Below are 24,882 nucleotides of genomic sequence, written 5' to 3' on the forward strand. Positions count from 1 at the left end.
CTTCCTCTTGTGATATATGAATAATAATTCATGTTGAGAAGATGGTTGATATTAATAAAGAAGGGGGAGATGTGGGAGTGTGGCCATGGGGGTCGGCAAGCCCTGTGGTTGATGGTAACATCAGGCTCTTAACGATGAAGCCATCAGGAATATAAAAGAGTTTAGAGGGAACAAAGAAGGGTGACTCCATGCAGTCTCCGGTTGCTTGTTCTCCAGCCGTTAAGGCATGGAAGTTTCTGGGTGTTTGCTGTTGCTGTTAGATGCAAAGTTGTTTGACCAATTAAAAGTTGTTTTTGAAAAGGACTGCTGTGGGGAGAAGGGTATAAGACAGGAGCCTGTCCTCGAAAAAAAAGGCAACACGATGAAGTTGTTCTAAATGAAGTCTCAACTCAATCTGAATTTACTAATATTTATAAAATGAATATTTATGAAAGGTATAAAAGGCAAGTAAAACCCCCATGGCCACACTCCCAAATCTCCCCCTTCTTTATTAATATCAACCATCTTCTTGACACGAATTACCACTCCATATGTAACAATCCCTCCTCTTCTTTTGAGTATCATTAATTCATGTCTTGGCTTCAAATTTGGCCAAGGCCAATTGAACAACAAGAAAATGCCTTCGCAATATTCTCTGCAAGATTTATAAACAAGTTTTTAGCATGGTTGGAATAATATTTCACCCAATTCATTGTTCCACAGGGTGTACAATAATTGTCACTAGCAGCATCACACACATCAAATTCAAGTGATCAAAGTAGATAAGCAATCCTCTAGGTATATTTCCCACCTATTATTTCAATTATTTTCATAGCATCCAAAGGGTAGCTATGCCCCAATGTACTTTAAGTTCTTTTAAGCCTAACTTTCAAATCTCCAGGAGTAGACTCAATCTTCCAAGTTCCTGTTATGGGTGTCTTTTCACCTGACCCATCCTGGAACTTTCACATAAGTTCAGAATCTCTGGAACCCTCCAAGAGGTTCTGAATCCCTGGAACCCTCCAAGAGGTTCCAAATCCCTGGAACCCTCAAACAGGTTCTGAATCCCTGGCTGTGCCTGTGTCTGGAGGTGTCTTTTAAGTGGTTAACCCACTCACGAATTCCTAGAGCAATCACTTCGGTCCTTCACCGGCCAAGTCCCTCACAGGAGATCGGAACCGGGGTTAGAAGACCTCTGCACTCGCTTTGGAACAAAGTTCTGTCTCAGTCACACCCCTACACACAGTCACACAACTGGATCCACCCAACTGAATGTTGTCTTCGTTTGGGTCTTTGCACGCAGAATTACAGGTCACAAAGGGAGAGCTCTTGGTTCTTTACTTGCCTCTTATGTTCAAAATCTTGTTGGACCCTGGCAGTGCTATCGGCAAGGGCCACTATGTGGGGCGCCTCCCTTTACTATTCACAGATCCAAAGTCCAAGAAGATCATGTTGGGATCACCAATTTGTTATAGATGAAGTCTTAACTCAATCTGAATTTAGTAATATTTATAAAAGGAATATTTATAAAAGGTATAAAAGGCAAGTAAAACCCCCATGGCCACACTCCCAAATCTCCCCCTTCTTTATTAATATCAACCATTTTCTTGACACGAATTACTGCTCCAGATATAACAAAGTTATGTCATCAATAAAGGAGTAGAAAGAAGGAATGAAAAGGAATGGGGACCAGCACGGGAACAAGCACACTGATCACCTTATGAAGATAGGTTCGGCCAGACTCAGCAAACTGCTCAGAAAAGCTCGTACAGAAAGTCACTGGAAATGGGTGCACTGGAGCTGGGAAGAACAAAGACTGTCCTGGTAACCTTACAGCTCATTCTCCTTATTAACAATCAGACAGTTTATGATCCTGAAACATGGGACCAAATTGAGGTCAAGGTGGGGGACTCTGCAACTAAAAATGACAAGGTTGCAGTGGGATTGCTCAGCACCTGGCGAGCAGTCTCTGAGGCCTTAAAGAGCCCTGTGGGACCACAGTCAGAAACGTGTGGTTTGCCAGACAGTGAGGGAGCTGCGGGCTCCTTTACTGATCCGACTGCTATGCCATCGGCCCCTCTGCTGCTACAGCCATCTCAGGCCTTTGCTGCTTCGCCCCCTGCTGACCTGGACGTGCCTTTTGACCCAGGCCTATTGGCCTTGAAAAGGAGATGGATATGTTTTTCTTCAATCTGGGATCCTACATAAGGCCCAAAGACCGAGTTGCTTGACAACTTAAAGCGAGACATATTGTTCCCATGACTAGCCCTGGAATTCTCCGGTGTTTGTAATCAAGAAAAGGAATGGAAAATGGAGACTGTTAAGTCATGGAACTTAAAGGATTGCTTGTTGCCTTTTCTGATTGTACGTATGTATAGGTGTACTCGGGGTTAGTATGTAAAGCAATGTTCTGTATATTTAGAAGGTTTGATGTTCGTGTGTGCATGTTGGTAGAGCATAGACTCCCCGCGCACCCATCACTGTTTACTTGCCTTTTATAAATATTACTAAATTCAGATTGAGTTGAAACTTCATTTATAACACCCTCATTTAGTTCACCAAGAGTTTTCCGGATGATTTTCACAGTATGGCAGTTGTCAGCAGTTAGCAAATTCGAAAAGAGAGATGAGAACAATACAAAGCTTGTATGAGAAGATTGATTTGAGAGGTAAAATTCAAGCAGTGGGGAAGAAGGAGAAACAAAGCCGTGAGCCCATTTTTCTGCTGTGTGCACAATGCAAGACAAAACTTCATGCTAATATTCTTAATATACTTTTTGTATTATGGAAGTGGGTATTGTTTCTCACAACAGGCTATGACAACCAGAGAAATCCATAGACTCCTGGCATTGTAAGAGGCTAAACACTTAGCACCAGAGGGGACACAATTAGCATTCCCACACTGAACAGGTATAATTGAAGGTGTGTTGTGCTATTGATTCAGGTCGGGCTTGTGCCCATGTTTACAACTGCACTAGTTTAGCAGCCGTCTGTTTGTTCGTTTGTGTTTGTTCGAATACAGAATAACTAAGCCAACTATCAGTGGTTGTAAGTCCCTAACATAATTAATTATATAATAAATACAATTAAGGTTAATCCTCAGCAGCACTAAGATCCCTAGTCTCACAGGGCTCCATTAAGCCATCCAGCTCCTTTGTCATTCAGACACTTCATCATCTGTCAGCATTCTCTAACCTTCTTCCATTAAAATGAGTTTGGCAAAAGTCACTAGGCAGGAGCCAAATTCAGTCTGTATCAAGATGAAAGTAGGGAAGAACTATCCCTTCACAAAGAGTTCTCATTTTTCCCTTGTTTTTAAGAAAAAAAATACTTAAATTGAGCAGGTCAGTGATAATAGCTGCATAAGATAGATTTGTTTAGCTGGTTAGGATATGTTGGAAGGAAAGGTTGATCCCTTAGAACAGTAAGAAATTGATTTGTCATATGGAGTATTTAAATTTCACTTTGGAAAGTGAAGCATAATGTCCTTTGGAGGCGATGCTGTTCTGCCATGACAAACCACTTTTTTTGTGGATATAAGATTGACAGCTTCCAGGTTTTGTCAACAATTTCAAAAACAATGAATTCTGAGTGTGGATTTAGTTAATAAAAATGTCAATTAAAAAAAATAAATTACAAAATCACCTACCTTGAAAATTTCAATAATTTAGCATGTTCAAGCAGCTTGTCTCTTTTACCTCCCCTGCACTGAAGCTGTAATACCAAGTAATGTAATTATTTTGACAGGATCAGCCCATCAAAAGTCCTGCCGCATGCTTTCTTTGCAAGAGCGAGCAGAATGGCAGACTGGACTAGAAATGAGAGCTCTCCAAGCACATTTGACTCACGACATGAACTTCACCACATAGTAAGTCAATCTGGTTATTTTCTTTGCGGGTATCCCCCCAGGGGTTGCACAGTAGTGTGCTGGAAGGGCCCTGAGTCCTCTTGAGCTGTGACCATAGGAGCTCAGTTGAGATCTTTCCTGTTCTGGAGCAAAGGTAGAAGTATCCTTTAGTGCTCAGATCTTCTGAGAGCACAGCATCTTAGGAGCTTAGATAACTACCCTCAGCTTCCCAGAAAGCAACTAGTTTTCCATTGTGGTTTTCGATGGGTTTACCTGATGCTATGGGTGTGACATGTTTGAAAAAGTCAAAATGCAATAAGAATTTGTGAGCCAAACGCGTGTCTTTGTGATGCACCATCAGTATCAATTCCTGTTGAACCATCACCACAGCTAACCTTGCAGGAAAAAGCTTACATTTTATGTGTGCCCACTGCTGCTTTGTTGAGAAATCCCTCTCTCTAGGGATGAGTTTTCAGATCTAATTTTGGATTAAAATTTGTAGTTCAGTATACTTCTCTCTGGTCCCAATACACTTCCCCTGAACAGTAACAATCACAATATATAAGTTGTTATGAATGTCATTCCTGAAGAAAGAAGGTAGGTAAAACGTGGGAAGTTTTTCCTCAGAGGGGAGGAAATGATCCTCCAAAAATGTTTATGCTTTACAAATGTTCTGTGATTACTTTCTTCGGTCATGACTTTTACAGCATGACACCGTGGAGGTAATATGTCATAAAACAGTGATAAAGTTTGATAAGCAATCCCTCTCGTCTGCATACACTCTGTATTTACTGATCCTAATTTGCCTACCGCTCTGGAATGCTAACTGTTGAAAAGCTGTTGCTCAAGTCCAATGCGTTGAACTGAGTAGGCAATCTGTCATTTCATTCAGTTGTGCCAAGATTTCAATCCATGCTTATACTGGGAATCTTGATAGACCCTTAGATAAATATTATTGATTAGTCATTGCTATTTTTTACTGTTGATATGCAGAAGGTTGTGCAGCCTTGCAGTTGGCTTCTACACAGTCCATTGGAAAATATGTTTTATTGTGCTGCCCATATTGGCAACTAGGCACATCTTTACTGCAGCCTCAGATTAAAGCTTTGTATTTTAGAAACAAACCACAACTGCAGCCAACTCCTTCCAACCTCAGATCAGTCGACTCTTCACCCTCGAGCCCCAAACCTGCTAAACTAGGGATACTGTTTTGATGCTGATTTCTGATTCAGTTGATATGCTAACCAGGCCTTGGCCGTGTGAAGTGGTTGTCCCAGCTGTGGGATCATAATGGTGTAGTCAGTCGAATTGCATATGAAAATTTTCGTAAGACTGAGTGATAAATTCCATGGCTCAGGGTATGGGGCTGTATTGCGTAGCCCTGGGGCAGGGCTTTGGAAGGTGGTAAGGGCATAGAGATTACACTGCTGCCACATGGTATAGCTGATGGGGTGATAAGTCCTCTGACAAAAGGTGCTATCAACTTCAGGAGCCCCCAGCAGTGTTTCATCTCACAACTGGGGCTTCGGTTTGTCCAATAAAAAAGTTCACGTCAGCACAGGCCTTAGGTCACAGCTCTGACTGGGGACTCACAAACCGCACAGAGCGCAAGGACCTCACGTGTGTCAGGAATAACCTTATGCCCTGCTGTGTAAAACTCCATGCATAGCTTCACAACCTGTTCTTCTGTAAGCTCAAATGTGTTGGGTCGGTACTCTTGAAGTTTAGCACGTTTTGGTTGTCTTCATGGGTTTGTGTGTGAGAGTTTTCACACACCACCTTGAATTTCTGGTCTACAATGACAGAACAAGAGGTCTCCTTCCCATAGCTTTGCCCATCTGCCAAAGGAAGTACTTGCTGTTCAGGGGAAAGGGTGCATTACCGGTATAAAATGTGTCACCTGCTCCCCCCTCTACATTAAACATGTCCAAACAAACATCCATGATTTGCACAGATTTAAGCCAGGAAGGAATTAAAGCTCCTGTTCTTGCCAAATGATTGAGTTGCTTGCAGACACAGATTCTTAAGGAAGTATAATGGAGAAAGTAAAGTACATTAGCAGAGTATTTGTGCTTTCATAGGAAATGAATATGGATGTAATTAAGAAAAGCTGATTTATGTGGAACTGTAAAACCAAGGACATAGAATGAAAAATTCCCTGTAAATATCAATTCAGTGTTTTGTGGTGGCCCAAACAAGGCAAGCCAAGTATTGCAACGGGATTAAGGAAGGAACTGAAACCTAAAATGCGACCGTGTAAATCCCTAGGACATGAATATTTGAGGCATTGTATGGAGTTCTGGGCACCTGGTCCCTAAGGATAGAACCGTAACGTGCTACTGACATTTTGAGAATAGCAAGGTGCAGGGTGCCTTCTGTCTGAGGAACTTTAAAAAAAAAACAGGGCTGAATACGATGAGGGGATAAGCAGGGTCTATAAAATAATACACAGGAAAAGGGAAATGGGAAACAATAGGGAACATCCGATGAATTTATTAGGTGATAGGTTTGAAATGAGAGGACTTCACAAAATACATGTGTAAATTGCTGAACTCCCTGCCACAGGGTGCTGTAGAAGCTAGGACTATAAATTGATTCAAAAAGCAATTAAATCCTTAGACAGCCCCAGAAGCCATTAAAAGGTCCAGGCCCTCTCGCTCTCTGGCTTCAGAAGACCCCGTACGGCTGACTGCTGGTGTGGTTGGGCAAAGATCACAGCAGCTGTTTCTCACCTGCTTTCATTCTGCAGCCGTTGTTGAGCACTAAGAGACAGCACAGCCCTTCTTGTACAACTTCCTTCTTACATTATAGGCCATCGTTCCCCTACAATACATATTATTTCTTTTTTAACTAAGAATTTATATAGGTGGTTTATAAGTTGTTTAAAAGAAGCTGAGAACAAATTCAAGTAACTCAAAGGGTTTATATTAACAGAAACTCAAAACCATCAGAAGTAGCACTAAATGAATGCTATTTCACCCCGTCTTGTTTAAAAGATACAAGCTTTATTAAAGGCGGCTTTGTATTAGAACTCTGGCCACTGGCTACGGTTTTACAATATTTATTCTCCGTGAACTTTCACAGCAGTGCATACAGGAGAAAAGGTCAGAGTTAAAGTGCAGCTTTGGAGCTTGTTTCTGTAAAGTTTTCCTATGTACAGAACACTTCAAGTACTGGTGAGGCTCTGACACGCTCAAGCACAGGGAATACTTTAGAATCAGATGGTTTTAGTCACCTCAGGGAAGAAACTATTTGGAAAGACAGTACTGGTCTGAGATGGGAGAAAAGATGAAGGGAAAGGCTAGTTAGAGCAAGTCTGGGCAAAGATTCTGTGTTTGTTTTACTCAGCATCAGCACAATACTAATTTACGAATCTCTCCTCTGCAAGTGCGTGGAGGGACAAACACACAAACAGCAGCTACTTCTGAAGTTGAGGCTTTTAAAACTTGCAGTAAGGGAACTTTTGAAAGCGCATTCAGTATTTAGTGAGTTACCTGTAGCCCACTCCCCTTTCTGAGGAAAAATACAGTCTTTGGCTAGGGGAAAAAAAAAGTTATTTTTCATGATATATACAGTAAAATATGCATACGTATCCATTGCCTGCTAACTCAAGGAAAGTTTGCAGAGCTACTCTGCAGCCAGCAGTGGCATTAATTCTGCTTCTGTGCACTGGATCCACGTTTTATTAGGTCCTTTTAATAGCATTTTCTATGAGTAGCTTGGTGCAGGCGATTAAATCAGTTTCACTACCGTGACCTTTTCTTGTCTCAGGAAGTACTGCAGAATGCATCTTTCTGCTTGTGTACTGATGACATGAAACACTTGCTTTAGTTTCTTTAAAGCATTTTTCTTTATGATAACCTAAATTCCGTTGTATTTAAGCATAATAAGGAATATTATCTATTTATCTAGAAACTGAATATAGCCCCGTCATGCTTCAAACTTGCATGTACTGAAGCACACAAAATAACACTGCATATAATGATCCTAATTTATATTTAAAAGCAACTTACTTCAAATGCCATCTCATAAGTAGATGACTTCGCAAAGAAGGGAATTTACCAGGTAGTTTTCGTTAAAAAAAAAAAAAAAAAGCATATATATTCTAATTCCCAGCAGCTAGATCACAAGTAACTAATATTACTTTAGTTACACAGAAGTCTGAGAAATATAATAAAATAAATCTTGCTGAGGCTCAATATGTATTCTAGGAAACGGTTTCCACTTGTATGAAAATGCAAAGCAACATCTAAAAACTATATGGTAATTAAAAATTTTATACCTATTTCAAACTTAAAATGTTTATTTTAGCCATGGATGCTCCAAATGAAACATAGATAGATGAAACCTATTCACATGAGAGTTCCATGGTCCTTCAGGCCCAGAGATTTCTGTATATATTATTAGATCAGATTAGCCTGCACCAAATTAAATTATAGAGAGATGAACATAATTTGCTGGGAAAGTACAGGCAAATGTCACAAAATGTACAGTTAAGTCACTGTAATTCAGTTACAGGTAGATTCAAAACCTACAGCTACCTTTTTATTATTTTAAAGCATTTATTATTTCAAAACATCTGCTGTGAGTACTCAGAAAAGGGGAAAAATAGCAGAATCTGAATAACTTCACTAAAAAACAAAAGGAGTATCTTTAATTAAAACAATCCACTAGAAAATTAAGTTTGGATTTTGAAGTTTTTATGTTGTTGAGTGGGATAATTTTTTTAAAAATAACTATCTGAAATGTGAATTTATTATTTAATGTACAGACTTTTAACATTTTTTAATATTAACAACTGCATTTAGTGTATTAGGGGAATTCAAACAAAATACAAGCAAAATAAGTACAATCATTAAAGTATTTGTTGTTTCTCCTCTCCCACCATTTTCTGACATGCATATTTTAACAGAACCACCCTTCCCTCCTCCCATCCCCAAAAAAATGCAAGGATATATTTTTCTTGTATACAAAGCCATTATCAGAACAATTTCATCTTCCTGCTTGCTCCTTTAAAAAAAAAAAAAAAACTCCCTCAAAATGCATATTTGTTTGCAAGTTCTTCAGCATTTCTGAGTTCTGACTAGGTCAAATAGTGAGACAGAAAAAAACAAACCAAAACAAACAAACAAACCAACAGCCAAGAGTATTATACTGTTTGTATTTTTTTCCAATCAGGATCTGGAGCAAGTATAGATATTACATTGCAAAATGTTACTTGATGTAAGAAAAATCTCTCGTATGTCTTCAGTGAGGTTTTCTATTCAATTGTGTTCTCTATCACTCTAAAGTTGTGTGAGATGTTATCCTCCTGTTTTAGATTCTAAAAATGCTTACTTTTTAAAGAAAGTAGGAAAAAAGAATCATCTATTTCTGGACATGCATACGCAATACAAAACTATCCCAGTGATTCTCTTTCTTATCCCAAGAATATTCTCTGTTTCTGGCCTAGCGGCAAATTTAAAAAGAACAAAGCTGAAAGAACAAACACTGTACTCATCTGTACTCCCTCTTAAACTACATAAGTTATTATCAGTTCTGTAGAAACACCTTTGTTTTATATCTGCTGTAACACAGATGTACATCTGCATCGAAGAAATAAAGGGAACTCGTATATATTTAAAATACTATCTGCAAAACACAGAATAAAGAAAAAATAATATTTTTAAGGTACTTGCTCATCTTTATTTCAAAATCATCTTCTGCTGAATAATGATTCATTTCTAAATGCATAATACAATTTAGATTTGTGTTCTTTATTAGACTTTATTATTTTTTTTTTAAAAAGGCATAGGGTATTAGTCTTTACTTTGACTTGTTTAACGTGCAGTTCATTTATCATAGAGGGTCTTCTGGTCACCAGGCAAATTATCAAGCTTCTGCTATTACATGCTAAAAGCCACACAGAGGTCAGAAAATGTTTTTATCCTAAATTAATTTTTTGAAAGTCTCATGTTGTAGCAAACAAGGTCAAGAGTCCCTTTAAGAAAGAGACTATTTCATTGCCTCCCAGTTTAGATTCTCCATAGACTCGGTCCACAAATGAAATAGGAACCTGTTGAAACAAGGAAAACTATTTTTAAGGTTCAAAACCTAAATAACCAGAAATTATGTTAAAAAAAAAAAAAAGAGAGAGAAAGAGAAAGGCAAAACACGGACATCAAACTACAGCACTTTTCTGTGGTGGAGTTCAGAAAGCCTTAGGCTGGCTTCCTTCATCTCAGTTCTTCTTACCAATGACTTTAGTGATGGCCCATAGCTGGATAGCATGAAAATATTTGGTTTATCACTTTTAAAGATGATCCAAAGACATTACTGAGCAGTTGGATGATACAGCTGTTAGAACAACCTTAAAAGCCTAAGTACACTAACAGTCCAGGGGCTCAACATGAACCGTCATCACTTTCCCTGTTAGCTAAATAAAGTAACTTTAAGAAAATGCCTCTGGAAAGCAACCATCTCCTGCCACTGTGAAACAGCATTCTGCTCAACCTCATCACTGGCTAGAAGATGACATCTGAGTATGGCAGTTAGTGAATATTTTTAAAAGCAATACCTACCTTTGTCAGTCTTTGACCATTTTACAGGTTATTTAGAGGATAGAAAGTCATTTAAAAGTTATTTTGTTTCCCTTACTTAGGTGATCATACCCTCCAGATTAACTCACCACTCACTAAGCGTGAGGAACACACTCCTTTTCAGTAATTTGACCACGTACAATGACATATGACAGGTCATTTTGCCAATACTGTAACAGAATATTCAAGAATTTCCATATATACTTGTGTGTGAAATCAAGATACTTCAGCTAAAATAAAGAACTGCATTTGCAAAAGTCATTAAAAAATTGGCTTAGTGTTTGCTAGCAGTTTCAACCAGAAATGATCTGGCAAGTGGAACACAGAAATTACCACACCCTTGCAGCTGTGCCAGGACTGAGGATTTCTCAAAATTCTAAGCACATCAGTCCATGGTAGAAGGGAAACCAGGGAAAGAAGACCTAACAAGGCACACAGATAGACTTAATGATTTTAGCTTTCTTAGTAAGGTCCCTTTTGGTAATCCCAGTAAGCATCATGGCACCTGGGGACAGCTGATCAACGGGGCAGGACCAGAAATCACTGAAGACATAGTCAGCTCAGGATGTCAGATGTGGTATTTCGTGACCAGTGATGGAAGAACCATTTATATCTAATCTACCAAGAAGTATCCAGTCTTCCCCTTCAGTATAGGGATTAACCACCTGTGTTGTTGCTGGACTTGGCCGTTCTTGCACGGAAAGCTCTGTTAGTCTCAAAGGAGGCATTTCCAGAAGGGCATGTTCCATGGGCCGTGGTACATTTCACTTATGGCACAGAAACACAGCAAAATGAAACAGGTGCGTGGAGCTTGTGTCAGTTATCTTACCATGACCCCTTTGTTTCTTTTAGACTGGAAGGTCTCAGAAATCTTCATTTTTAACTTTGCATAAGAAATGTTTAACCCTCATAATTCTGCAGATTTTACAACTGCATGAAAAAATTTTGTAACCTGTGGCTACAAAAGCAGCATCTGCAAGCCAGGAATTAGACATGTAAATGTCAACTCTTCTGAAATGTCAGTATCATTATTTGGATAATTATAAACCATCTAGGAATCGTAACTATTGGTCAGGAAATATTGTATCAATGGACTTAATGGAAAATTATCCTGCCCCAGGAAGTTACAATATAGAGATGATAAACAGAACAGTTTTTTAAAAACCCCAAAGCAATAAAATAATCTTATATATAGGTCTATGTTAGCAATCTGAACACTGTCAAGTTTGTTGCAGATATTGCAAAGGATATCTTTAAAGATATCTTTAAAGCAGTGCTGAAGCAGAAAAATGAAGCAGCTCTTCAGATGTTAGAAATCTTCCCACATGGGAGAAACCAAAGGAGGAAGGAAGATTGGGAATGTTACATATGAATTGTGGAGGACAGCATAACTGACCAGTGACAGAGCCCATGTCACAAACCTGACTGGTACAGCAATCTGCACCTACATTTAAATGAAAGCGTAATACACTTATCAGGACTTTTACTGTACCTCTCCAATAGTATATCCTAGCTGTCTGGCCCGAACAATCATTTCCATCTGGAAGACATATCCTTTAGAAATGCATTTTTCCATTAGTTTCTGTAACACTTCTTTTCTGTATAACCTGTAAATGATTACAGAGAAAATGAAACACAAAACAGTTGTTGAACTTCAGAAATCAACGTACCATGTGTAGGAATCTTAACTGTGATCACTCATTCATATCGTCACTGTTTAAAAAAAATCATTAACAAAGTGATAGGAGCAACAGGTCTTGCAGTCTGGTCTGCTGTTTCTTACACCCTTCTCAAACAGACGTCACAGTCCTCTGTAAAGGTCTGTTCTTAATCCAGTTCCTTGTTTAGCAGTTTCTTAATTTCAAATAGACTTTATGACTTGCATACCAGGCCCGTACCTGAAACTTCCTGTTAAGTCTGATGCACCCGGTCTCAGCAAAACCTGAGTTATAAAATTGGCTCCACGACTGCAAAGAAAACACAGATGTCAAAATTACCCAGTACATAATTCAGAAAAATCAAGCATGGTTTCTAGAAAATAAGTAAATATCAAAAAAGAAACTTTTAATTGCTTAGGAGGAAACAATTGTATTCCTAATATATTTTCACTGTTAGATTTGATTCCTAAATGTTTGTTTTAAGTCAAATCCCATCTTCAGTAAAGAACTTCTTTACTGAAAGGGTTGTTAGGCACTGGAACAGGCTGCCCAGGGAGATGGTGGAGTCACCATCCCTGGAAGTCTTCAAAAGACATTTAGATGTAGAGCTTAGGGATATGGTTTAGTGGAGACTGTTAGTGTTAGGTTAGAGGTTGGACTCGATGATCTTGAGGTCTCTTCCAACCTAGAAATTCTGTGATTCTGTGATTTTGTTTTTCAAATGCAAATTATTAACAGATTATTGAACTTTATGACAGAAAAAAAAAATCAGAAATTAGTTTTACAATCTGTTTATAGTAGAATTGTCAGTACAACCACACACTGTGTTGCAGTACAAAAGAAATAAATTTGACAACAGACAAAATAATGTTTTTCCTGTAACATTTACTAACAGAGAAGAATAAAATTGCTTCCTGGATGAATGTTAGACTTGGATTTAGAAAAGCAAGATTCAGTTTTGGTTTACTCTACTTTCTTAGTATAATAAGGAAAAGCTCCACAGATGAAAAATGTTGCAAGACTGAAAAGTCATTCATGACTACGTTGCTCAGGGCTGTATTACATACAGATGGGATGTCCAACTCCTTCACATTGTAGTGTTTGATACAAAAGGATTTCTCTGTAACACCCATTACTCTTTTTCTTTCTTTGTTCTTTTCTTTTTTTTTTTTCTTCCCTTCAGGGATGGGTGTAAATACACTGTACAAATTCCTCCCATTCACAAAAAAAATAAGCACTTATTCTAGCCATTAAAAAAAGGGAGAAATCCAAATACCATCCCTGTGATACCATCTCCTAATCAGACTGTTAACACTTCACCTCCAAATTCTTCACAGTAAAAAAAAAACAAAAAACAAAAAACCAACAGCAGTAAGTTATGCCTATTCTCTTAAAACACTTAGAAAAGATGGTAAGCAGAAGAAACTTGTTGATTAACTGCTCAAAATCTGTGAGCCCCTATAAGCGTGAGATGCTCCGTGTACTCATATGACCTTGATACAGTTTTCCTCTGCTTTGGGGGTGAAACTTTTCCTTGGTGCTCACTGTAACCCTTTTCCAATAAGGTCTAAGTAATAATTTATTGACATTGATCATGCCAGATAATCCTTAACTTCTAGCAAAGTGTGTCAAAAGAGTGTCAACAGAGGGGTTTAGCAAGTCATTTACTGTTGAGGGAAAGGACCTTTGCAGCTCTTAAAGCTAACTAAACACATCATTCAAACTTGAGAAAAGCGTCAGTCTCAGCTTATTCTTTGGATGATAAACCTGAAAAAGCCTCCCAAATTGACGCTGTGCAGATTTGTACATTTTTACATTGTACCAACCAATTTCTCAAACCTAGTTGTATCATTAAGTTCTTTGTTATTTTTAATTGAAGAATCTACAGATTGTGCATACTCCTATTACTTAACATAATTTCGCAGTACCCAGTACAATTAACTAAAGACTCAATTCAGTTCACGTTGATTTATTGGAGTTCTGTGCTTGGAATTTTTATTAATTTCTAAACAACACGTTTATGTGTAAGTATCTAAAAACTACTAACCTGATTAACTTTCTTTTCAAATCCCAGCCATGTACTCCTCCGTTTCCTTTATATCTTGTCCCAGACACAATATCAAAATTGCCTTCTTTCTGCTTTCTATAAGCAATTGATTTCATCAGAACAAACCAGGAACAGTATTTGCATAAAGTCAGTATATAGATCAAAATAAGAATGATCACTCTTAATACAAATTCTATATTTTACAAACCTTTAAACAAGCAAGTACAGAAGATAGGAAAACGATAGTAAGGGTGGTTATGGTGCATTATACATTTAAAAAATGCTTAATTGCTCTCTTATAAAGAACAATCTCAGAGTATCTTATTTTCAAAGCAAGTCTCTCTAGTATAAAAGTAAAGGTAAGACCAAATGCTGATTTAAACATTTATATTACACAGACACATAATAAGGGAAAAAAAAAAAAAAAGAGGTCTGGGACTATCCATATCATGCCTAAACTGATGCAGGAACGTATCTAAAAGTTGTAAGCCTCTGGCACTACTTAGGAAGAAAGTTGAAAATTATTGAACTACCCTTAGACTCCACTGGAACGCCTGTTTACTGCTTCTCACAAATTGAAATATTACAGAGAGGGGAAGATAAGAGGTAGGCAGGCAGGAGAGAAGTACTTCACAATTAAGTGAGGAATGGGTCCTCCTATCAGCATCCCTACAAACACGTGAGATCGTTAGAAAAATAAAAAATAAAAAAGATTATCTTCTAATCCTAATGATCTTGTGTATGCGTGTGTGTGTATATATATATACATATATATATATGTATGTATATATATATATATATACACACACACATACACACAGCTTTTCAAAAAGAACGAGAAGTACGTAGCCACACATGTTCTCTGTCAGTTTAAACTTGGGGATCTTTGCTCCAATTTGAAGCTAATTATTTTTTCTGTTCTATTTTGGAACAAATTAACTAGGTCCAATCACTTTTATTTGAATTCTTGCCTTTACAGTTTTCTCACTAGTTAGACTGCTATAAAATAACCTAAAGCTTTCCAGTTTTACTACAAAACAATAACGGTTTAGAAGTCATTCACTTATACAAGAACTATTACCTACCTGATAAACTCTGGAATAAATTTTGGCTGAAATAGAAAGAAAACAGATGAGATGAGATAAAAGAAAGGCATGAACAATGAATATGTAATTACAACAGATTAAAAACAGTACATAATACAACTTACATGGTGAGACAGGTCAGCATCCATAATAACAATAAAATCCCCAGTGGCGTACTTCATTCCATGAATGTAAGCAGTGCCTGATTAAAACAATACAGAAGTAATTTCCCTCAGTATTTTAACATATGCAATCTTCTAGTCAGTCTTCACTTAATTTTCTGAACTCTTTAAGTTCTACCAGAAAAGGATTAATTAAATACTCCTATTTTTTTTTTTTAATGATGTATCAGAGGTCAAACACTAAAACCGTTTCCCCTTTCCCTATACTTTCAGTACTAGATTTTAGAAATACAAGTCTTGTCAAACCCTACTGCACTACAAATGCATACAGAAATGACTTGATAAATGGGTCACTATTTGAAATAACATTCAGAAGCACCACTGGCACTTAAGTGCTATAAAAAAATGGAAATAGGATATGAAATCACAGGGTTTAAGAAAAAAAACTGTTCTATACTCAGGATTTCCTATTAATAGCATATACATTTTGATTTATTCTCGTGACACCATGAATTATATTCCTGAAAAGATTTTTTTTCCCCTTCCTTACAGATTTTGTGGTTTATTCATCCTGTATGAACTGATGCAGCTCTCTGATATGAGCAAGTTTTGCTATTAGAACTTTCCTCAATAATGCCAATTTCTGATCTGAGTCGGATCACTCAAAGATAGCACTGCTTCCAAGAACAGTGCGGCAGCCTAACAGAGATTAAAACCTGTTCATTAATCCAAATTATTTTTTTAACTTCATAAGGAATAGCTAAAACTGAAACCAAAACACTCTTAACTGACATCCTTAGCAGGCAGTGTCACAGGTCCTGGTTAATGAACAACCTGTCTTTCTTTTCTTTCCCGTGTCATTTCCAAAGTTACACAGTAGAAGTGTTGCAGGTTCGTGTATTGTGTAGGATTGGTTAACACGGTGCATGAAGATGTAAATCAATCAGCTTATGCTGTAATACCAGTCAAATTAGGACAAAGGCTCAAAAAGCAGAAAACAGAAAAATTAAGATTTATACGCTTCTTAGAGTTTCTTAGATGTAGAAAAAAGTATAAAGGTGAATTTAGACAATTCAGTTTTTAGAAAAGGAGAACTTTGGTTTTGTCAGTGGAATGGAGAAAGTTGTTAGCCGCAGTACTTGGTACATAAGACACCTGAAATGTTTTACCAAATGGTTGCCAAGATGTGTAGAAAGACAGATACTGATATCCAATAAACCAGAAACATACTGCATTTTATCATTTTTTCCATTCCTATTGTAAAAGAGGAGAGGAAAAGGGATCTGAGACATGAATCTTTACACAATGAATCATTTCAACTTTATTTTAGGACAGCTTCGATACTGCCAGTTTTAATGACATTTACGACCTCCTAAGGGTGCTTTTTCTGAAGCAAAGGAAGACAGGCTTGACTTAGACTTTCTGTGAAATACAAAATCAGATCTACAAAATTGCAGTCTTGTGTCATTCCATGAAAACTTTAATGATTTAGCTCAATGGCACAAGACTGGCTCCCAAATCTGTGAGGGCTTCTGGAACACAATGAGTAACTTCTGTAATGCACTTCAAAGGCTTCAGTTCATGTGTTAGTTAATAGGTGAGACAATACTTAGTAGTTTGAGTGCTAGACATGTCAGATATGCATTTTTTTTATTTATAGTCATAATTAAAGCTAATTGAACAGTTATGCTGACATGAGCTGACAGCGAAGAGTTCTGTGAAAAGATGTGACCGAGGAGTGTCCCAGGCTTGGAGCCCTGCACAAGCCATGGCCCACTTTTTGAAGCATCCTATACACAGGTAGATGCCACAGAAAGCGCCACTGTCTGCTCTGAATCAGTAGGCTCCATTCAGAAAGGGCAGCTACTCTTTGAACAGGTACTTCTTGTCTCAATCCCCGTCCCTTATTCTGTGATCAGCAAACGCTGTGTGGGAGGAGAAGAGGCGCGTGCTAACAGGAAAGTACAGCTGTACGGCACAGCAGTCACCGCAGGCATCAGGTTTGAGGTTGTGGTTAACTTGCTGTAATACACTGTGATTTTTACGTGCATGCTTTTAAACTTTGTTCACTTATACAAGCTTGGTGAAAACATATTTGCAGATTTGGGCTTTACTTTGATTCTTCTGGAACTTTATGCACCAGAATCAAACAAAGAATATAACTTTTTTTTTTTTTTAAAAACAACAAACCAGACTTGATAAGGACTTACCAAGGCCCAACTTCTTTTCCCTGGGTCTTAAAAGCTGTAGGATATATTAAAATACATATAAATTAATTGAGGAACAGTTCTAAATTACTTTTAGTGACATCTTTAAATTCCGTACTTTCAATATAAGAACTGAAAATTCCTTTTCACTATACACACAAAAAAAATTAATCTGACAAAATGTAAGAGAAACAAGCCGTTATTTTAAGCAGGTATTTGATCAGGTCACATTTAAAAACAAACTCCTTATAAGCTTTACTTGTATTTTTTCAGTAAAAAAATAAATATTAAAAGTTCCATCTCTGTAATTAAAGAATTTCCTCAAATTCCACTATCAAATACATGCATATGAATTCAAACAAAGGTCTCCCCGGTATCATTAATTTAGGGAATGGAAAACACTCACTCAATATTTTAGCAAGTTCCCCAGCATGATTTAATATACTTTTAGTACTGAATATAAATTTCAAGATTTTCATGTGCATACAAGGTATAACCCATGGATACCAACTTTTAGAACTTGGCTAATTTTGTTACCTTATCTGAGAGGTTGTAACTAATGTGAGTTGAAGAACAACAAGGGTATTGAGAACAATCATTAGTCCTTCTAATAATTCATTATTTTGACTTTTGCTTCCACCATGATTGTTTCTCTTTAATAGTCAAAGTTGAATAACAGTTCTTTAATAGTCAAAGTTTACAAAAAAAAAAAATAAATCACTTCAACACCTCATCTACTCCCTAAAACGTGCTGTCCTCTCGGGTTATCTACATACCACATTCAGTAAGCGTAACTTACTAAGCCAGGAGCCCCATGAAATTATTTGCATGAAACGCCCTGAGGACAAATCAGAACACTGACTTTGCTTGGGGAAAAAACAAACAAACAAAAAACCCAACAACAAATACTTTTAAAAACTTTACAATTACACAGTAATAGATTGGAAAAGAGCCTGACACTGCTTACAGCACAAAACTGTCAAACTCAGCTTGGAGTTTTTCCACTCTTCTGTGATAAAGCTTTTATCCTCCCCAAAAACTGGCTTTAATGACTCACAAGGAGTAAGTAAATGGCAGTATCTTGTTATATACAACTGCTGGCTCTACAGTAACACAATAGAAAAAAATTACTCGTTATTGAGAAATGCAACCAGACATTACAAATAAATCCCACAACCAACTAGCTGCCCAGGTTTTTTTTAATTTTCCAATTCCTGCAGCCACAGAAAATGAAATGCAGCTGTATCCAAACCTCACCTTTCCCTCAGGCGTGCACAAAGTACCAACCAAACACATTATTCAGGAGCACACAGCAATGCACAAAGCGTTGAGAACCTCTGTAAGCATTAATTTATGATTCTGTGTAAGAGTTCATAATGCTGGTAAGCGACTGTTGCAATTTTATGTTTGCTTAAGCGGTGTGCAAAACTTAACTAACTTGTTTTTAAAACAAGTAACTTTATATCCTTGTTTAAGGAGGCAAGGAAAGTCAGTGCAGGATGCAGGGACTCTGTTCGAGTTCTTTAAAAATTTCAAGTGCTTTCCAATACAAAACGACCCCCAAACAAAGCGTGCAACTCACAATTTTATCTGACCCATAGATCTTCTCCAGTTGTTCCGCAACTTCCTGCGTCCCGTCCGGACTTCCATCGTCGATGATGATAATTTCAAAGTCGATTCCACTGAAACGAGACCTATTTTAGGGCAGTGCCCGGTTTCGCTGCCCGCCCCGCACGGCCCCAGCGCGGAGCCGGGGGCGATTTCCCCACAGGGGCTCCCCCTGGGGCGCTCAGCGCTGCCCCTCGAGCCGAGACACCTGGCTCCACGACACCCCCAGCACCCCGTACCTGTCCTGGAAGGTGCGCACGAGCAGCCAGACGACGAGCGGCAGGTTGTGGCGCTCCTCGTATGTGGGCAGCAGCACCGACACCTTCCCGGCCCCCCCCGCCGCCATGGCGCGGCGCTGCCCGCAGCCGGCCCCTCAGCGCCGCCCGGCCGGAAGCGCCCGGCCGGAAGCGGAAGCGGGCTCCCCGCCGCCATTTTGCCCAGCATGGCGGGCGGAGCGGAGGCGGTGCGGCTGGGCGCCGAGATCGAGCGGCGGGAGCGGGAGCTGCGGGGTCTGAGGGAGCGGCTGGCTGAAGTGCTGGCGGGGGAGAGCGGTGCGGATACCGAGGAGGGGTCAGCTGGAGTCAGCGCCGCCGCTTTCCCCGCCGAGCTCCCTCCCTTGCCCGGGCAGGCCTCGCTGAGCGCCGCCGCCATCCTGCGGTACAGCCGGCAGCTGGTGCTGCCCGAGCTGGGCGTGCGGGGGCAGCTGCGCCTCGCCCGCTGCTCCGTACTCGTGGTGGGCTGCGGAGGGCTGGGTTGCCCCCTCGCGCAGTACCTGGCCGCGGCCGGCATCGGCCGCCTGGGGCTGGTGGATCACGACGTGGTGGAGACCAGCAACCTGCACCGGCAGGTGCTGCACGGGGAGGCCCGCCGGGGGATCCCCAAAGCCGTGTCTGCCGCGGCGACCCTGAGGCTGCTGAATTCCACGGTACATTACGTGCCCTACTGCGGCGCCCTGAGCCCGAGCACCGCCCTGGAGCTGGTGCGGCAGTACGACGTGGTGGCCGACTGCTCTGACAACGTCCCCACCAGGTACCTGGTGAACGACGCCTGCGTCCTGGCTGGGAAGCCCCTGGTGTCCGGCAGTGCCCTCCGGCTGGAGGGGCAGCTAGTGGTGTACAACTACCAAGGGGGACCCTGCTACCGGTGTCTCTTCCCCAAACCCCCTCCGCCAGAGACGGTGACAAACTGTGCAGATGGGGGGGTGCTGGGTGTTGTGCCGGGCATCATGGGGTGCATTCAGGCCTTGGAAGTGTTGAAGATAGCCTCGGGAATGGGTTCCTCCTTCAATCAGTTCATGCTGATGTTCGATGCTCGGGAAGGGAAATTTCGCAACATCAAGTTAAGACCAAAGAAAGCAGACTGTGCTGTTTGTGGGGACAATCCGTCTGTCACTTGCCTTCAGGATTATGAGGCATTTTGTGGGTCTTCTGCAACAGACAAATGTAGAACTTTACATCTGCTGTCCAGTAAAGACAGGATATCTGTAGAGGAATACAAAAAACTGTTGGATGAGCAAGTTCCTCATGTATTGTTAGATGTTCGTCCCCAGGTTGAGGTGGATATCTGTCGCCTGGCACACTCTGTCCACATTCCCTTGAGTAAATTAGAGGAAAAAAATGAAGAATGTTTGGAATACTTAGAAAAACGAATCTGTGAAGAAAAGCAGAGAACTAATGGCCAAACATCTTTTCCTGTATATGTTGTTTGCAAGTTAGGAAATGACTCCCAGAAGGCTGTCAGAATTATTCAGGAGTTACCTGTTAAAGAATATGGTCCTGTATTAGCTAAGGATATTAAAGGGGGGCTCATGGCTTGGGCCAGTAAAATTGACCCAACATTTCCTCAGTACTAGAAATATAAATGGAAAAAAAAAAAAAAAGGATATTCACAGGAAATGCATGGGGTTTAAATGTTTCTCTGCAGTGTCTATATCATGTGGAGATACAACATGATATTTCTATCTTCCACGTTTATTATTTTTTTAATTATATATTTGTTGGTGTCTGTTTTTATATAAAAATATGAAATTATGTGGAAATAAATAATTTTCACTATTAAAAAACAACTGAGAAATTTTGGAATGACTGCTTAATTGTGCAAGTGATAATTGAGAATTACTTTAATTATTGCAGCCTTGAGAATGACCTAGCACAAGAGTGTAGTGTTGAAAGTTTTTACTCATTCTCCTAACGGGCCAACATAAATTGAAATAATACATGTAGTGGTTTAAACAAAACAACAACACAACAGTAACTGTTAATCTCTAGCTGCTCATTAGCACTACAAAGCCCATCATAAGGAATTGCCAAGAAAAAGTCCACACTGACGAGACGTTCAGTCACCATCCTGCAGCTTGTAGCAGCAGCACTGTGTATTTAGGGAAGGAGTGCTCACTGCAATAACAGTCAGGGTAGAGCTACTACCAGAGTGACAGAGAAACCCAGACTAACGTCTGTAGTCAGATTTTTAGAGCCAAAGGCAGCCCTAGGATTCTGCAGTATTTCTATAGGGTGCTGTTAAGCTTTGGTGACTCCTGGCTATCTGAGGTAGGACAGCCAAAGCCGAAGGGTCTTTGAAGATACGCTTGAAGGTGACCACGAAGTGTGGCTTATGTGTTGTTCCTGTGACCACTTAATTCTTTTCATGACCTGATTTTTACAAGCCTAGTTTTTCTGGATTTGGGTAATTTTGATGACAGTGCCCACAGTCTTAAGAAATTGAGTAAGTAATGTATTTGAGTAAAACCGTTTTTTGTGTAATTTAAATATTAAATACTATGAAGGTTAGTCTGTGAGTAGGGAGTTTCAGGTGTATTGAAGGTATTTCATTGTCTTACATACCTGTCAAGAACTTCAGAAGCCAGCCATGCTCATCTGTGGGCTGGCAACAAGTGTTTTCTTCAGCTTATACAGCAAAAGTGAAGTTATGCCATAGTAATTATCTTATTAATAAAGAAGTGGGTTTCCTTAAATTTTGAAGGAGGAAAACAGCACTTGCCATGACTTTGTATTATACAAGAGTGAAAAAAAATACTACTGATTTAATAAAATAAGGTGGAAAACACCCACAGTACCTACTTTACTATGGTATGCCATGGGTTCTAGCACTAGGAATCTCTCCTGAAGGAAAATGATGAATTTATAAATACAGTCATATCTCTGCAACTTAGAGGACAAGGAAAGTGTGTAAGGCCATGAGTGAAAGTACGCATAGTGCTTTGTGGTGTGTGAGAGTTGTAAGACCTCTCAAGGCAGGGTGTAGAGGCTTGGTTCAGTTACAAAATCTGCATTCTGATAAGAGGCTTGAAATGCATGACCTGTTTTCTTTTTTCTGTACTTAGTGCGATGGCAAGTGAGGCTCTAATATCCAATCTTACCCAAACTTACCTGACTTGCTTCGTTTCTTGAACTCTGTCAAACATGTAGCGGCTTCTCTTTCCACCAGGAGGTATCATAGCAAAACTCTGTTTAGAAATTCTAAGGGCAGCAATAAAACTATCATTTTGTATTGCTGCCGGAGTACTGCCTAAATACTGATGCATGCGGACGTTGTGAATAAGACAAGCAGCTTTATTCAGGGAGCTTACAGTGTAGCTGGTCGAAGATGCCTTACCAGGAGGGGTAAGGTTAGGCTGCAGAGTTTTTTTCTCTGGCCCTCAGTCTTTATGTTTTGAGGCTGCTTTTAGCTTGCTTGGTCATACCTCTTTTATTTCAAAGTGGCTTACTACAGTTTGGCACAGGAATTGAACAGGAAACAGCTTCCTGTTGGATATTTAGGATAACAAAAAGTGGTTGTAGCGTTTGTTCGGAATTGCTGCATTTGAATCCCCATGTAGGTCTGTGGGAGAGCTTTATGGTTCAGGCACAGACTTAAGTATCTAAACTTGTTTTGTCCTGGGACATGGTTGTTATTTTAAAGCAGAGTAAATCAAGCTGGTGTAGCTTTCAGGGAAGTCTAAGAAGAATTTCATACGAGACATTGACATGTCTTGATAAGCTAAAAGCCTTATTTTGGTGGCAGGAGCTTCTTATCTCAAAACTCCAACAAATTCAGTGCTGATCTAAAACTGAATTGTATAAATAAAAATAAAACTAATAATATTGTTAGACAAATCTCTAAGGGACTATGTCCGAACCAAGTTCTCTGAGTTCATGTACTGGAATTTTAGGTGTGTGAACACCTGGCATGTTCTTACGCTATTTGCAAGCATAATTTTGAGCTGGAATTTAACTGTTCAAAACAAAACTATGCACTCGGTGCAAGCACGAGTTTATCTTTTTCTCTTTTTTAATATGAAAGCCCTAAGCTGTCGTTTGTAAAAAAAAAAAAAAAAATATCACAAAAAAATTTTTAAGGGTGTTTGCTAGGTGGCACTGCAAGTTAATAAACCAAATCATTCCCTGGTCTGTAAAGATGCAATTCAACTGTAGCAAGAGCTGAGGTGCATTTGTAGCAATACAAAGTTAAACATTTCTTTTGAAAAAAGACCAGTGAATTTCTTTGGAAAACAAGAACTGAACTTGCAGACCTGATGCATCAGAACAAGACCACCTGATGTGTCTGTGCCTGGAGCTCAGAAACACTCCTGTGGTAATAAAACTGGGTTGTGAGCCTTAGTGTCCCACATACTGCTGTGGGAATATATATTTGTTATGGCTGTCTTCAGTGTTTAAAAGCTAAAATAAAAAGAAAAAAGCCTACAGGTGTGTTCAGTACAAATGTACGTGAACGTACTGACAGCAAACCCACATCCTCTGCAGAAACTTCAGATCGCAAATCAACAGCTGGCTCTGCCTCTTGTAGCTCTAAAAATGCTGTAACAATAGTGATGGAACAAGGGGATCAAAACAAACACATCTGTTTAAAGCTTCTATAACAATAAACATCTTGTAACTCAGGATTTATTTTAATACTTTGAAAAGTTTTTCGCTTTATAATCTTCAACTTGACGTGTGGGATATCTTTCAAGCTTACAATCCTTTAAATCTGATTAAACATCTGCATGATGCTAGCAGTGTGGAACCTGCCAGACCGCCTGGTCCCTCGATACAAATCAGAAGATATCTTGTGAGGTTGTGGCACGTGCATCAGTTCAAATAATTGTAATTTTCGTTGAAATCAAGATGCTGGTTTGAAAACAGAAATGAAAAATGATGCATTTGGTATTTCCTACAGTAGACCATCACACTATTACAGATGACATTACTTAAATCATGTCCTGATTAATTAGGTGAGTTGTTCACGAAATTGAGTCATTCTAGCACTAGAGATTAAAGGCTTGCTTATCACTGTATTTTAGAAGGAGTTGAGTCATTACAGTGTCAGCATGAACTTTATTCGTGTTGCTTAGTTTATGCATACACCTGAGTTAATAGCATGAAGCAGAATTAAAAAGAAAAAAAAAAAAGAGAACAGTGGGTACTGGGATGTTCTGTTAAAATTGCCAGCTGGGTTCAGCCAACGTGTGTGTAGTCCAGGGCAGTGTTCTCAGCTGGTGGTCTGTAAAAGAGTAGTGGCTTGTAAGACATCAGAAGATGATCTTTAAAGTGACTGGGGAAAAAAGTGCACATGTTCCAGTATATTTGAATAAAATGCAGCAAGACCACTTTAGGGGAAAAAGAATCCACTGTTAAGAACCAACCCCCCCCCCCAGCAACAACTAATTTCTCCAAAGGATAATTAGGCTTTTACTAGGCATTATTATCTGTGACTATTTAGTAACTCTTGAAAATATTTTTGTTCATGTAGACTA

General features: G+C 39.3%; 2 protein-coding genes and 1 long non-coding RNA gene across 5 annotated transcripts in view; 2 read left to right on the forward strand and 1 right to left on the reverse strand.

The window, feature by feature from the left end:
• LOC106019152 (uncharacterized) overlaps positions 1 to 24,882 on the forward strand; it is a 191,763-nt gene that overhangs the window by 2,769 nt on the left and 164,112 nt on the right. For all 3 annotated transcript variants that reach the window (XR_011804547.1, XR_011804549.1, XR_011804548.1), the window contains exon 2: positions 3,726 to 3,846. This is a non-coding gene — a long non-coding RNA (uncharacterized lncRNA). The remainder of the gene's footprint in view (positions 1 to 3,725; positions 3,847 to 24,882) is intronic.
• On the reverse strand, positions 8,967 to 19,531 carry DPM1 (dolichyl-phosphate mannosyltransferase subunit 1, catalytic). Its single transcript, XM_027473052.3, has 9 exons — positions 19,370 to 19,531; positions 19,105 to 19,204; positions 17,526 to 17,559; positions 15,319 to 15,395; positions 15,194 to 15,219; positions 14,109 to 14,204; positions 12,302 to 12,370; positions 11,896 to 12,010; positions 8,967 to 9,880 (listed from the first exon to the last, which is right to left on the reverse strand). The coding sequence occupies exons 1-9, from the start codon at positions 19,474 to 19,476 to the stop codon at positions 9,776 to 9,778; spliced, it is 729 nt and encodes a 242-aa protein (XP_027328853.3). The 5' UTR covers positions 19,477 to 19,531; the 3' UTR covers positions 8,967 to 9,775.
• On the forward strand, positions 19,536 to 21,211 carry MOCS3 (molybdenum cofactor synthesis 3). Its single transcript, XM_027473051.3, has one exon. The coding sequence runs from the start codon at positions 19,573 to 19,575 to the stop codon at positions 20,980 to 20,982; it is 1,410 nt and encodes a 469-aa protein (XP_027328852.3). The 5' UTR covers positions 19,536 to 19,572; the 3' UTR covers positions 20,983 to 21,211.

Source organism: Anas platyrhynchos, chromosome 21 (genome assembly GCF_047663525.1).
Source record: "Anas platyrhynchos isolate ZD024472 breed Pekin duck chromosome 21, IASCAAS_PekinDuck_T2T, whole genome shotgun sequence".
Lineage (NCBI taxonomy): Eukaryota > Metazoa > Chordata > Aves > Anseriformes > Anatidae > Anas > Anas platyrhynchos.